Source organism: Schistosoma haematobium, chromosome ZW (assembly GCF_000699445.3).
Source record: "Schistosoma haematobium chromosome ZW, whole genome shotgun sequence".
Taxonomy (NCBI): Eukaryota; Metazoa; Platyhelminthes; class Trematoda; order Strigeidida; family Schistosomatidae; genus Schistosoma; species Schistosoma haematobium.
The window spans coordinates 67,079,591-67,095,849 of NC_067195.1; the positions used below are offsets into that span (position 1 = coordinate 67,079,591).

General features: G+C 30.8%; 1 protein-coding gene across 1 annotated transcript in view; it reads left to right on the forward strand.

Moving 5' to 3' along the window:
* Positions 1-16,259, forward strand: part of MS3_00010468 (uncharacterized protein) — a gene marked incomplete at both ends in the record, with an annotated part of 52,392 nt that overhangs the window by 15,852 nt on the left and 20,281 nt on the right. Inside the window, 5 exons of the mRNA XM_051218829.1 lie at positions 6,725-6,825; positions 7,704-7,946; positions 9,904-10,074; positions 11,111-11,493; positions 15,927-16,060. Of these exons, the coding sequence (XP_051072239.1) occupies positions 6,725-6,825; positions 7,704-7,946; positions 9,904-10,074; positions 11,111-11,493; positions 15,927-16,060 (1,032 nt within the window). The remainder of the gene's footprint in view (positions 1-6,724; positions 6,826-7,703; positions 7,947-9,903; positions 10,075-11,110; positions 11,494-15,926; positions 16,061-16,259) is intronic.

Sequence of the window (16,259 nt, forward strand, 5' to 3'; positions counted from 1 at the left end):
GTGTTTATTTTTTCTTATATCGAGTATTTTTACAAAGAATATTAATTCTTGATTATCAAAATGAAAGTATAGGCGAGACTCTAATTTATGGACGACGTTTGAACGAATCTTAAGTGACCTTGAGAAATATTAGTCAATCAGCAAACAGTCAGTATAGAGTAAAAATATATTATAAAAAACCAAAGAAATAAAGTGGATACACTTCGCATACATGGTTCAAAAATTTGTCAGGGTTAGAAAGAGGTTCAGAGGTTCTAAAATCGTAATGCATGCAGTAGAGTAAATCATCAATATGGCTACAGAATAGTCGGCTTTTGGAGCCATGATAAGGTTGCGAAAACTTTTTCAGCCTCGACCACATAGCTTCAATATTGTTTGTGTGCACTTCGTTTGTTAGTCCCAAAAATGCCACTTATGGATAACGACACGATGCACATAACCAAGTCTATGTAGGAGTCTGTACGCTCTCCAATCATCCGCATATATTGCAGTACCTCGCTGCAACCAGTGTTACTGGTGCTTTTATTATCCGGTTCGCGATAATTGTCGTAATTTGGCTTAGTTAAGAATTGTGTGTGAGGTCTTCATCACGAATCGACATAAGCTATAATGCCAAAACTCTATTTAGCCAAATGGATGAAAGACTTTTGCTCCAGAATCCGAGACCTATTGTCTTATACCTGATTGGTTCGTCCACAAGTTATAGTCCCGCCGTTTTATTTGTAATAGCCGCTTAATTATCACTTTTTGTACAAAATTCCCTGTGAACCGATCGTACGTTAGCACTAAGCACTGAAGTTGGCACTGTAACCTTGAGATCTCTAAAACGCCTCTGACTGGCTCGTCCATAAATTAAAGTCTTGCCAAAGTATGTTATGTAACATAGTTATTTATATTCTGTTTTATGAATGTCATGATTATTAGCATGTTCATGGTGATCCCATTAAAACAATAAAACTTTCTCTGTAGGTGTTTTAACATATGTTTTATGTTTATACAAAAATAGCATAAGTGAATTGATTCTACTGTTAACGAAGCTAGTTTATTTGAACAAATTTGAATAGTTATATTTTTCATAGCTCAATTATGGTTTTATATTTTCCTAGAAATGAAAATGTTGTTTGAACATTATAGTCAAATTATTGATAATGTTGACTATATATCTTAACCTTGTGTCATACAAATATGGAAATCAATAAATTATATATATATATATATATATATATATATATATGTATATATATATCCAAACTTAGGATATGTTTCATTATTAAGAGAATTGTAGATATGAACTAGAAGTAAATTTCTATATTCACTTCCCTAGACAACTTATTCAATTTAACGTTAATAGACTACTCAAAATTAAAGTTCAAGTTTATTTTCATAATATTTATTGGAGTATCAATGAAGATGATAAGTCTACTTTGAATTTAATACTTCATCTACCTACAATCAAAGTTGAATAGTTTTCTTTGTTCTTTTTTTTCTTTAATAAATATTATTTTTCAATGGTTGAAATCATGAGTCCATTGAAGCTAGATCACCATGGAAAACATGGTTAAGCGCTCGCGCGCAAGACTGATAAGTCCTTAGTTCGAATCTTGCGGGGAGCGAAATCGTGGATGCGCACCGCTGTGGAATCCCATACTAGAACGAAGCGGTCGTTCAGTACTTCTAGGTTTTCCATAGTGGTCTGCCTTCAATCGACTCATGATTTCAACTATTTAAATCTCTAAATCTCCACATAACCCCTTCTGAAAATATTATTTTTCTTTAAAATATTGGTAATGACCTAATTTTAATTAATCTTAATCTTCATATATAATGTAAAGTGTTTATTTATTTTTTTTTAATTTCTCATAGTGAAAACATAAGATAAGTAACACCTATGTAATAAGAATTCAATAAAATTAAGGAAGAATCTGATTATTATATAGTTGACCTTTAAAGAAAACGAAAAATATAATGAAAGTTCAATACTTAAGTAAAAAATTTATAATCGAAATGTTAGTTTATCTGAGTTTATAAATAAGTTAAGTAGATATAATTATGATCATACATATAATCATGTTAAACTTGTTTTGTATTTTCCACTTAAAGAATAATGAAATTTATACTTGATTCATTAACCAAGATCAAAATTTAAAAAAAAAACAACTTATGTATTCATTTTCACTAATCATATTTATACATATAGCAAGTATGTTACTTTATCATAGATCATAGATCATTCATGCAGGATCGTGAATACTTACTGCTGAGTAGTTCAGTACTTTTAGGTTTTGAATAATGATCTAGTTTAAATCAACTCATAAATTCAACTATTAAAATTACTACAATCTCCACAGATCTCAATTTTGATAATTATAAATATGATAAAAAAGATATTTACAGTGATTGATCACTGGGTAGTGATTAATATCATATGTGTTCGGTGTTTAGTATTAGTTGGATTCTATCGATCAAGTTACAATGCAGCCTTTAGTCTCAGTGACCCGAGATTAAATAGATTGTATAAGCTGTTGGAGGATATATAGTTCAGGATGAATATATGTCAATGACTTAAATTTTACCAATGAATTTCTAGATAAAATCAATATATTCCTTGAAAGGTAAACAATAAATAGTTTATTTTAAAAAAGATGGAATATGATTAATTGTTATTCATTATTATGCCCTTCTTAGATATGTTGATTAACAAAACCGATAAAGAAAATCTTGAAACTTGAGTATGTTAGAAGATGGAATAGACTAACTAGTTCATGAATAACAATATTAATAGCTTATTTGTTACAAAAACAGTAAAACATCGAATTGAATATGAATACACAAATAATACTTAGTAAGACTATAAAGTGAAAAACGTTATATTGTGCTTGATATATGACAAGAGCTTGAGCGATACAAAATAAAAATTATCTACCATAATAAAATACTTTTAATTCAAGAACAAGCAAACTGTTCAGTATTTCTTTTAGCTTCAAACTGTAGCAAATCTAGTCACAGTTAAGAAAAAAAACAATACAGTTAGATCAATACAAAATGGATGCAAAATGTAGAGGAAGGTGAGATTGTTTGAAAAAAATTTTCTACTGAACACTTGTCACAAGGATTTTGATAATGTGAAGAATATAATACAGTTAAACGGTATAATTAGGAGTGATAGTATTTTACAGCACAGCATTTACATCAAAGTGTACAATGTACCAGTTATCTGTTGGAGACGTTAGATCCCCAAAACTCACTTGGAAAAGGACCAAATTTGTAATTTCATTTAGAAAATTTGAATTTCTTTGTTTTCGTGCCAAAAGCGCTCTTGTCACCTTCATGTCGTATTTCCCACTGGAAAGTATCTTAAATGCTATTGGTCTGTTGCATCTTTTAGTATGCTATTTGGTAACTCTCTCCAAGGACGGTTTTGTACTGTATATATACGTTTTGAGTTGTGTTCATTGTTATCACTCGTTTCTAGCTGTTTGCAAAATATACTTCCCATCCCAAGCTTGGACTTCTTCCTCTAGTTAGCGTGGCTGGGACGCATCAATAGCTAGCTTACTGGTCATTGGTCACTGAATCTTTGTTCTCGTTCGCAGATTAAGTGAACTCATGATAGCTTCAACCCCAGCATTATCATCCCTATAAACAAAGCGTTGTCTCCAATAAGCCGTGTTAAAAGAACATAATGTTTCTAGGAAATTGACATAGCTACGATTTAATGATCGTTTTGAGACAACGAATATCTCAGAGGGGGTAGCAGTTAAGAACAAAGATTTTGTCTGCTAGAAGACTAAGACTTTATTTTGTGAATGAATAATGTAGAGAAATACGGTTCTAATCTATTCACAAGGCACCTATTGTTCAGTGCAACTAAAAAGAGGTAAAATAAGATAGAATGTGGGAAACAACGGCAATCACTGTGATAGATTCATCGTCATATTGATGCTTGACTGTTTAATAATTTGCTAAGTTGGGTAGATTTTGTTGAAACTAACCAGCATATATCTAAGTGTAGCTATATCATCACAGATGAGTCGGAGAAATAGAAAGTTGAATAGTTGTTTACTATCAAAATATACACTGTGGACTTATTTCCATTTCCCCAAAAATTCCTACAGTTTAACGATTGCGACAAATAATACTCGGTTCTGAAAGTTCTCCAAAAATTTGTTCATTTTTTCTACCGACTTTTATCTCGCAAACACTGCAAAAAGCAAAAGAATTTCATTATAATATCATTTGGTCGTTTTATTAGTCCTATGGATAATTTGACGAGACTTTAATTTATGAACGAACCGATCACGTTTAAGACAGCAGCTCCTGGATTTCGCGTAAGATTTACTTACTCGTTCGGCACAATACCATTTTGTAATATAGCTGATATCAATTGTTGATGAAAACGTTAAATTTTACTCCCTACTCTGACGTTCATCTGCAAAAGGTCGTCCAAAAAATGTGGTCTCACCGATAATTTTATCATATTTTCATTATTGAGAAAGCAAAAAGTAAAATGGTAATTTGTATGGAACATTTTCATATTTTGTCCGCATCTAATAGAAATGCATAAGCCTGTAAATCACTGTAATTAGAGAAATACTAAGTTATCCCTTCAAAACTAAATGAATCAATTGTTTGGGCTGTTGATGATAATGTTTATGAAAAACAACCAGGACTAACACCATCCACTAGTTTTAGCTATGGCATACGTATTTAGGATCGCTCGTGGTACGAACTAAAATAAAATTGTTAATGTTGAGATAGCTAATAAGTGTTGATTTAAACCAGATAATTTCAATCTATGAAAACGCGAAGAGGTAGGCTGTATAAACATCAATCGAACTACATCACTATATAATCAAATTTTCATTAAGTAATCGAATCAGGTGTTGGCCAGAACAAAAGAGTCGGGTAAACATATTACTTCTGGACACAAAGCACCAGCTTTTTGATACAAATAGTTATTACTTCAGCCGTCTGAAAAATTCTTAGTTTGACGGATTTAGGCAGACTACTATTAACACGATAAATTACTGTAAATGATTGCCTAATGTTGGTTGTATGACTCGTTTGTACTAAATAAACTAAAATTGAGCTGTTAACATTTCTAACTATACCTTTGCATAATAATATTTTATGATACACTGATATGTGATTCTAGATATTATCACCATAAATGAATATGATAACTTTAATAGTAGAAAATTGCAGATGACTTCTGGATCTCCGAATCCCATATTGAAAATTTAACCCACGAAAAGCATTAAACCTGATCAACATTTGTACTCCATAGTAATCATCGTATATTTTATAACAATTGTATTATATATCAAGCAATAAGTAAAATAGTTATTAAGAATTATTTATCACAACCAATTAAAACTATGCAGGGGAAATTGTAGCAGTGGTCAGACCAAATATAAAACTACTTACTTACACCTGTTACTCCTAATGGATCATAGGCCGCCGACCGGCATTCTCCAACCCACTCTGTCCTAGGCCTTCCTTTCTACTTCTATCCAATTTTCGTTCATTTTTCTCATGAATGTCTCCATTTCTCGGCGTAATGTGTTTTTTGGTCTTCCTCATTTCCTTTGGTCTTCAGGATTCCATGTGGAGGCTTGCAAATATAACATTATAGATTATTTAATATTCATAAATAACTATAACAATCCATGAATATCAAATATTCAATGTAAAAATAACAATGTTACTTTCATGTAAATTGTTAAATTAAGATATATGCATTTCATTCATAACAATGACAACAAAGAAACAATGTGTCCTGAATAATATTTTAACAAAATCTTTGTGTATATTTTCAATGTACAATCTTTTCAAAAGGAATTACTAATAAAAAGAATTTAGATTCAATTTCTCTTTCAGTAATCATTAATTCTTATTAATATAATTTCAAAGAAATTATTGTCAATGAGATAAAGAATCAACAACATATGAATGTTTCCTTTACTTGTTTAGTAAATCCAAACCGTGTTATTCAATTAAATAAGATATTTTGTTAATCAGTATTATTTAATGGTTAGTGACACGATTTCTATCATCATTTCATCATTCATCATAAGGAATATTTCATGATTAAAAAAAACTACTAATCATTATTAATTTCGAACATGTTCCTACAAAAGGTCAGTTTTAGTACTGTACTAGAGATTGAATAAAATGCAACAAGACAAGTATAGTTTAATGGTTGAGATCATGAGTTAGTTGAAGTTGGACCACCATGGAAAGCCTGGAAGCACTGGATGACCGTTTCGTCCTATTGTGGGACTCCTCAGCAGTGCGTATCCACGATCAGTCCCCGCGGGATTCGAACCCATAACCTATCGGTTTCGCGCGTGAGAGCTTAGCCACTGGACGTGGATGCACACTGCTGAGGAGTCCCACAATAAGACGAAACGGTCATTCAGTGCTTACAGGTTTTCTATAGTGGTCTAGCTTCAATTAACTCATGATCTCAACTACTGAAATATAGTTTAGCTGGCATTCGCTTTTTAAATGTATTCCATGAGTTTTGGTCTATAATGTAAAATTGTTTTGTGAATTATTGTAGATAAAATAATCTCGGAATTATTTAATCAGTTCTAATGAATATTCTTTACTTATCAACACATTTTTGAAAACTTTCCCAATTATTTTCCGAAACTTTATAATTAAGACACTGTGATATTCCTTGACAGTTCAAAATTGTTTATTGTATTATACACCATAGGGTGAATCCAAATGGTGTTGGTTGTGTTTGTCCAGATCAGAAAGTGTCGATTAGTACAAGAACAAGTGATCCGTTAAAATATATGTGTGATGGAAATTTGGGTAAGTTCGCAGTATTTTTGTATAAATATCTCAAGTATGTAATTTGACCAAATAGTGATATATATGACCATGAATAATAGTCAAGTAACTGGCAGTCTTTTTCTAACTTATTACTACGCTAATTTCTAAAGTGCTTGTTGTATTTATTTGCTTGAAATACATAAAACACACCCCAATCACCCTAGTTGACAAGGTAATATAACCGATTAACTGCTTTTCAAGGTACAGATGAAGATACTTACTTAATCACATATCTAAACAAGAGATTTACTCATACAAGTCAAAATGATTAGAGATGGTTAAAAACAATATTGTTAGCTTAATAAAAACAGAACTTTCTAATATGATCTCATTTGTTAGATTTTATTAAAAGTTCTTATACATTACATTTTTATTCGTCTAGACTTCTAGAATACCTTGCATATTTTATTTTATCATGTAACATTTTGATTGAATTTCCATGCAAACTATTAAAATGTTTACCATAGACTAAGAATAACAATGATAAAATAAATTGATTTTATGAATAAATCCACCTACAACTGAGTAGTTATTATTGAGCATTTATGGTCCTGCCTAAAGTTATTGCTATATTTAAGTTTTCAGAAACTAATATAATGTATCAAATAAAGTGTTATGTTTAAGGTATCAAGAAAGGTATGGATTATATAGTTAAGCAGTTTCTTCGTGAATCTTCTAGTGAGTATTCACTTACGACATCAAACAGTATCGATCTTAGACCTGTCAGATTATGTGGTAACTAATCAGTGAGTCAAATTTTAATGTCATACATTTTTAGCCTAATTAGATTCTATGTTAAAAATAAGATTATATAATCCTTTACTAGATTTCTCATTACATATTTTCTTTTAATCAAGTTGATATTGGATCAGAATGTGATGATGAATCACTATTTTGTCGTTCAATAAATTCCATTTGCAAACCATTACAAGAAGAACTGTTACTATCCACTAACCAGTTGCATAGTATTAAAAGTAATCTGTGGTCAGAAAACTTTCCTAGTGGAGATCATTTACGCAGAAGTCAAATTATACGTACATGTCAGTGTAAACCAGGATATTTACCAGTATATCAAATTAATTTAAAGTATAATGAATGCTGTAAGTAAAAAAATCTGTTATTTGCTGATTATTACTATTATTATTATTTCATAAAAGAAACTGATCACTAATGTTTTAACCAAATAATAAGTAGTATCTAGTCTTTGTACTTAAGAATCAATGACCAGTTACTTTCCACATAGTTAAAAGTAAGTATTAATTTTCAAATTGATTCAATCTGAAATTAAGATATATAATATAATTATATTTTACTGAACTATAGTATCTTTCATAAGCAAATATGGATAGTGTCTAGTAATGAATTAAGGCCTTGTGAATTAAGGCAATATCGAGGCAATACGCACAGTATGCACATATGCTAAGAAGAGACTAATCATTTGCAGTGCTAAACATCAATGTGAGGATTCAAGTAAACAATACCAAGTAAATTTATAGTATCTTTTACGTTATTTAATCTATATAAACCAATAAAACAAATGACTCATTCCTTTATAAATGTTTTTGTGAAACTCATTATTACAGAATATAACTCACAACAATATCCATAGGGAATATACATTCTTGTACCATACATAGATAGTAGTGTGAAAATAATTCATGATTTTGTTCTCTAAGCTGAACAAAAATTCCATCAAAATCATCCATCTGAGCTATAAATCTTCTCCACCACCTCAAATTCATGATTAAACATAGAAAATTTCCCTTCAAAAAATATTTTATCCCACATACTAGTAACCAGGTTAATTAATATTTTTACTATAAGATAGAGGATTTTAAAATCTATCATTAACATCAAAAATAGAGGATGGTTTCAAATATAATTTTATTTAATGAGCAAACATTTCGTCTGATAAAGAAAACACTGTCCGTAAGTACTATTGATATATTTATGATGTTTACTGTGTATGATAGAAGATTGATTCCGAATCCACTTAAGATAACTAATGTTTGTTTTATGTGGTACTCATAGTATTGTTGCATTATTATCCACTTACATTTCTTATTATGATGTTCATATATCTGTAACCAAAGTATATTATTGATTAGGTTAGATAAATAATTATTTTTGTCATGATTATATCTATTAGATGGAAAATTTACTGTATTAAGCTTAAAAAACTGACTTTTGTAAATTGTTATTCTGAACTAAAAATAACTATTATATATAACACTACTTTAGAAAATCCTTTGGTCGTTAATGTGAATAATGTCATGATATTTAGATGTTTATACAGATTATTTAATCATTTCATGTTTCTTAACATTTCTCTTTCAAACTTGGCTATACTTAGAGATGTTTTTCAGATCCTTCCATTCAGACGAAGTTAATTCGACTAGGGATATTATTAAAGATTGTGAAAGAAATGTAAATACATTATATACACCCCACTTAACAGAGATTACATCCTAATTCAGTTCTGAATAACAACAGTTAGATAATTTGAACTCTTACGATTAATAGTTTCATGAAGATTCTACTAATGTTCACACTTCTATAGAACACGTAACCACCATTTATAACAATTAGGATGGTTTTATGTAAAGTAAAAAACATATCAGAAAAAGTTTTGTGCAGATTGTAGTTATTTAAACAGTTGAGATCATGAGTCAATTGAAGCTAGATCACCATGGAAAACCTGGAAGCACTGGACGGCCGTTTCGTCCTATCGCGGGACTCATCAGCAGTGCACATCCACGACCCCACCTCGCACTGCTGAAGAGTCCCGCGATAGAACGAAACGGCCGTCCAGTGCTTCCAGGTTTTCCATGGTGGTCTAGCTTCAATCGACTCATGATCTCAAATATTTAAATTTAAAAATATTTCAGTAATTTGTTTTAATTCCATCTAGTAGTTACATAACATGTATTTTAGAAATATTGTGCAGCTATATGAGAGAATCTGTAAAATAATTCATGTTTCACCCATTTTTTCATATTTTTAAAATTACACATATTGTTATTATCGTGTATTAAGCTTTACTCTTTTGATTTATAGTTAAAATATTACCAATGAAAGCTAAACATTGTCAGAAATGTGTTGATACAGGTGGTCAATGTTATGATTTAAACGATGATGGAATAGGAGATGGTTGTGATTGTCCACCTAGTCTTTCATCTATTGTCTATGGAAAAGAAAACTCAGAAATATATTGTGGAACAGTTCATGGTATGTCAATAATCATTAGTGATAATCAAAAAAATTAATTTATGCAATGATTTTAGTATATCTCTGAAGTAAATGTAGCCTCATATTAAATTATATTGTTAGCTATTTAAATACTAGTAATTACATATATCAGAACAAACTACATACGAGTAGATAAGCATATTTTACTAGATGATTATGTCATCATTAAATATCATAAGATATCAGTTAATAATACAACTAATTCATGTCTGACTGTACATATTTTCTTTACGTGAATATGAATGTAAAACACAAGAAATAAGGCAGAGAAATGTGAAACTATTCCGTATGTTTTAAATATTTATTTGCTAAAGTTTAATTTACTTCAATTAATGCAAATTAAGCTAGTCAGTTAGCTCGGTAAATAAATATCAATGAATTGTATCAGGCATTTCTAGTAGGTAAGTGAAAATATTTTAATACATTCCAATTCGGTTGTGAATTCAGTATACAAGAAAGATGACTATACATAAGAATATATACAATATTAAAAAGTGTTAAAATCAACTGATCTCAGCCAACATTTCGTTTGTAATGTAAAAATTTTAAAGGTCATTTATTATGTTCAGAGAGGAGTTTTGTGGATCTCATAATAATTTAATAGTTGAACTCATGAGATAATTGAGGCTAGACCACCATGAATAACCTAGAATCACTAAACGGCCGTTTCGTCCTAGCACGGGACTCCTCAGTAGTGCCCATCGACGATATTAAATCGATAGTCGCACCAACAGAGTAATATTCTTCGCAGAAGAAATAGTTTTTGTAAATAAAGTTATCATCAGGATTTTAACTTGATTACTTAATCATATTACAGTGAAATGAAAAAAATGTTTTCATGTGGAGCTTTTAACCACTTTTCAATATAGGAATAATTATGAATTATATAATATTAAAAGGGACTGATATAAAAGAAAGTCACTTTACAAACATTCATTTAAATAAATACAAAACAATGTCAACCAGGCACTTTATATTAGTTGCAATTATGATTATTTTAATTTTCATGTTCTAGTATCTGTCAACTGTACAAATGGATATTTATCTGTGTGCTATTATCCTCATACCTATGGACCGTACAGCAGCTTGTTTGATGATCTGATAAATCACCGTTCTGTAGCCAGATTAGCATCCGATAATTATATGATAGATACACTGCCTCTACAAATGTCTGGTTTGTCCAGTGAAACCAACAGGACATATCATTATTCAAATTTTCAAAATCTTTGTACACTCAAATCAGAGAACGATACAACAGATACTGAAAACACTTTCGTAACAGAATCAATATCACATGATAATTATCATTTACATGGGGCACAAACAAAAAGATTCTGTTTGAATGTTGATGTTTGGCGAAAAAATGGACTATGTGGTATTAGACTGTACAAACTCAGTGTAAGTAATTTCTTCATTTTTTTAAAGGACTGTAAAATTCTGAGTATGAACCTAATAACTTTATAAATGTATGCTTTATTACTCTTAAAAGTAAATGAATTGTAGCATGCACTGCTTAATGAAGTATATTTGGTGAGGTCATAAGAAAAATGTATGAAATTTTATGAATGATGGAATTCAGTCATAAGCTGAGAATTTAGTTTTCTTCCGAACAAAACAATATTGAATCCATAAAAAGCAGTATATTGGTCTGAAACACTTCCTAGTATTTTGCTTTTGTTGGTAATAACAAATATTTATAAAATTCATATTCACAATGTAATATAATGTACTTACTTAAGCCGGTTACCCTAAGTGGAGAAGCATAAGTCGCTCACCAGTATTCTTCATCCAAATCTGTCTTGAGCAATCTTTTCCAGTTCTTTTCACTTGCTGTTCATCCTTTTTATATCTGCTTTCCTCTTTTCTGGTTTCCTTCAGGACTCCGAGTAAGCGCTTGGCTCGTGATGTAGGTCGATGATCTTGTTAATGTATGTCCTATTCACTTCCAACATCTTTTCCCAATTTCCTCTTCAGATGAAAGTTGGTTTGTTCTATCCTACACTAGAGTGTTACAGATGGTTTCCGGCCAACAGATATTGAGTATTTTGCGCAGACAACTGTTCATGAATACCCATACGCTTATAATGATGATGGTTGTGGTAGTTCTCCAAGGTTCAGATCCGTACAGTAAAACTGTCCTGATGTTCGTATTAAAGATTGTGACACTGATATTGGTAGATAGCTGTTTTGAGTTCCATATATCCTTTGATTGTAGCAGTGTCAAGTTATACTGAGTATAATAACAATCAAATGAATCGTGTATATGGCATACATACTGGGAAAACTTTGTCGGAGTACGATGATAACAATGATAACAATTTAGAAACATAATATATAATAGATCAGGTGTTTTTAAGGTAGTGATAAGAAATTCATGTGGATTGATAAAGATGTGACTTTAGTGTCTCCTAATAACTCGGCGCCCAAATATTGTGAAAATATTCGTTCAAATTTAGACGAAAGTCCTTATTTAAAGATATGTATGGATTGAGAAAGAAGGCAGATATAAACACTGCAGGAACTGAAAAGAGAGTAAGGGAATTATAATGTCTAGTTTATATGTACGAAGATACAATCGTTTACCAAGATTTTCGATCAAGGAAAAACATCATAAACGAAACTTGTATATACTAGTGTAAACTAACTTTTTATTTTGTAAGTGCATAGTATTCACTACTCATGTAATTGGATGTAAAATCTTCATTCAAATGAGTACCACCGGAATTCGGTGACTAGCATTATACACACTAAAGGATTTTTAATATTCGACAATCTTCCTTTATTCTTGTCACTGTTCGCCTGTTCTCATTCTGGTCCACTCTATAGAATTCGTTATTTATATACAATTGACGTCAGGAGACTACTCTTTGTATTGCTTCAAAGTTACAGAGATAAAATACTATTTTATATATTCGTAATGAAGTGAAATAGTAAAATTCAATACATAAAATCATCTGTAGCTCTAATTTGTGTGATACTGTAGAAGCAACATCAAATGTAATGAACAAGAACACAAGTGGGGACAATCAAATGTATTTCAACACAAAATCACAAAAACGTCTTAGTAAAATCTGAGAGCCATACAGTAAATACTTAGTTTGCAATATATCCATCAACTGTCTAAAACTTTATTGTTCTTTCATTTCTACACCAATCATTCTTTGTTCTCGTTCTTGATGGAGTTTTGTTCTCTGAGCTGGGTGGCTCGGTCGTGGAGCTTTCATCGTTCTTCTGACCGACATCATCAGCACAAGCTTCAGAAGTGAAGTGTTCGAATTTCTCCATATGCGTTTCACAGCTTGTTCTGTACACCTCGACGTTGGATGGTTCTTATTGACCTTAAATTTGTCATTGTTTACTTCTTTGTTTTGGTTGTCTCCCATTGGTTTGACTTTCGTTCCTATATTTGTGCATGATTTTCCTGATTGGTTGGTAACTTGGATTGATATCAATATGCTTGTTGATTGCTGGTTGACCTGAGTGCCAGGCTTCTAAAAATTCTCTGGTGTTTTTGGAGTTTCCTCTGTCTAAGATTTCCACATTTTTCCAATCGGATGAGTGTCCGTAGTTGTCCACGTATAGTGATATAAGTAAGGAAATATGGCGTTTGACTGCTAATTGATGTTCGTGTAGGCGAAGGTGAAGAGGGCGTCCGCTTTGTCCGATGTAGTGTTTTTCGCAGTTCGCACAGTTTATTTTGTCGATAATGTTTGATTTGTCTTCTTTTGTTATTTCATTCTTTGGTTTGCATAGGATTGATTGTAGTGATTTTGTCGGTTCGTTCTTGTTTACTTCTTTTTTTAATCTTCTTAACCATTTGCCTCTAAGTATTTCACTTTCAATTGATGATACATACTACTTATATCTGTCAATATCAATAGCATACACTATAATACTATCTTAAACTAGGCTATCATGCCTTAAGTGTCGAATATTTTTTGATACTTGTTTTAAATTGGTAAAAATAAAACAATCATCTTAGTTCTGTATAAGAAATAACACAAGATCTTATTCAATCTTTATATACTATCTAATCTGAGTTACTTTTTTTCTTCATCAAATCTCCTTTTTTGTTTTATTAATATAAACACAGTGATTGAAATATAATCATATATTTATTTAAGAAATAAACATTAAATCAGATATAATTAACGATTATATAAAGTGAAATTTTTATGACTTTAAAATAAAGGGTTTCATTTCATTGAATTACCACTATCACTTAAAATAGAATAAAAAAGGTATCAATGAACACTTTGATACAAAATCGTACACACACGCACACACAATTATATATATATATATACCAACATACAAACAGACCATAAACCAACTACAATTACAGTAATAATTATAATTTATTTGTCAAATTTAAATATAATTATAAGAGTTTCTAGGTTGTTGTTGTTGTTGTTTTCTTTCTTTCAACTTTAAGATATATAATGATAATTTATTTGACATTATTTTTGTTTATAAGAAAAATATTTTATACTAAGTGTTGAATTTATTAACACATAAAATGTGGATTTGTCTATAGGATGGTTTATAGTTACTAGGATATTGGTTACTTCGTTAAAAATGAGCACATTTTCAAGTTTTCCATATATTTTCTAGATGAAAAATGGTCGATAACATTCAATCTGCACTAAATAAGGACTTGACACATGACATCGATCACCATACAGTGATCAATCAATTGTGATTACATCTCAGTCCTACAGGAGGTCGGTCGCTCAGTGGTAACGTCTCTGACTGTGAAGCTGGGTGACACGGGATCGAATCCGTCAGGGAGCACCAGTTTCCTGAGGATTACAGGTACACCTTGCTGATGAGTGCCAGGTAGCACGAAACCCGGGTCCAGAGTTTCTTGTCGACTACCTTCAACCACCATCTAATCTCACATATTTCTATCTTAATCACTCGAAATTTGATTAAAACGTAAATCGGATTATTTTTCTTACAACATTTATTAGGTAACCTCTAAACAATTAGCTTCATTCTATATCAATTAATCTATGAGAGTGAATATTCTGAAATGAAACCAAGTTATATATAAGAACTTCACACTAATCCAAACTGTAAGAAACTATAAACAGTTAGATTGTTTAATATGAAGTACTCAATAAACAATACTGCTAAGCATAGGTTATTTAAGTAACTTTGGAATAGAAGATTTACTTTGTAAAAATCCACAGGGATTAACTTCTCTATAGTCTCTATATAAATAACGTGTACTATAGAAATGGTTATAGTCGATTAGGTGTTCAAGTATAGAACTCCTAACTGTACATTGGCCGTAGCCAGCGCTCGCTTTCAACTCGGATACGAGAACATATCCCAGCCTGGTTCTATAAGGGTGAAAGGAAAGCAGTTAGGAGTTCTATACTTGAACACTTAATCGACTATAACCATTCAACAGATCCACAAATTGACTTTAAGGTTGTTTATACTATAGAAATGTCAAATTAATTATAGTCTTTCAATTGTTTCTTGATAATCAAACAAAAGACTGTACATGACACGACTACAGAAAAGAACAAACCTGACAAATAGGCAATACATTCGTTTCAGAAAAATACTTACTGTTGTAATGATGAACTGTTAGTATATTTTTATTTATCATGCACAATACGTGAGAAGTGTGTTCATATTTAATAAAAATCTACGACACGCTGAAGTGAATTAATATAATTAAGAAGAGTTGACTAATTTACCTGATGTTCTAAATACTGTGTACAATACATGTCATGAAGCTATTCAGATTGTTTGAAATTCTAAAGTTTTTTTCATAATTATTTATTTAAAGTAAATAATTCTTATTGTTTTGACAGCATGATACCGTACAATATGAAGGAATTTTAGAAGTTCTTGTAAATACTTCAATACGTACTCCTAGCAGAGATAAAATTATTCCTATCAAATGCATCTCACGAATACCTAATAGGCCAATGAATAAAATTAGTGAGTAAGTGACTGAAAAATCTCTATGAAAATATTTTATCATTAATGGTTTCTATTATATGAGCCCTTAAATGTACATGACATGAATCCAACGAAAATTACAACAAAATTTTACAAGTTTTAAGCATTTATCTATGTATTTAGTCGCAACTGATCTTTATCGGGTAAAGAGAAAAGACAGCTTGATTCGTAAAGTTATTTGT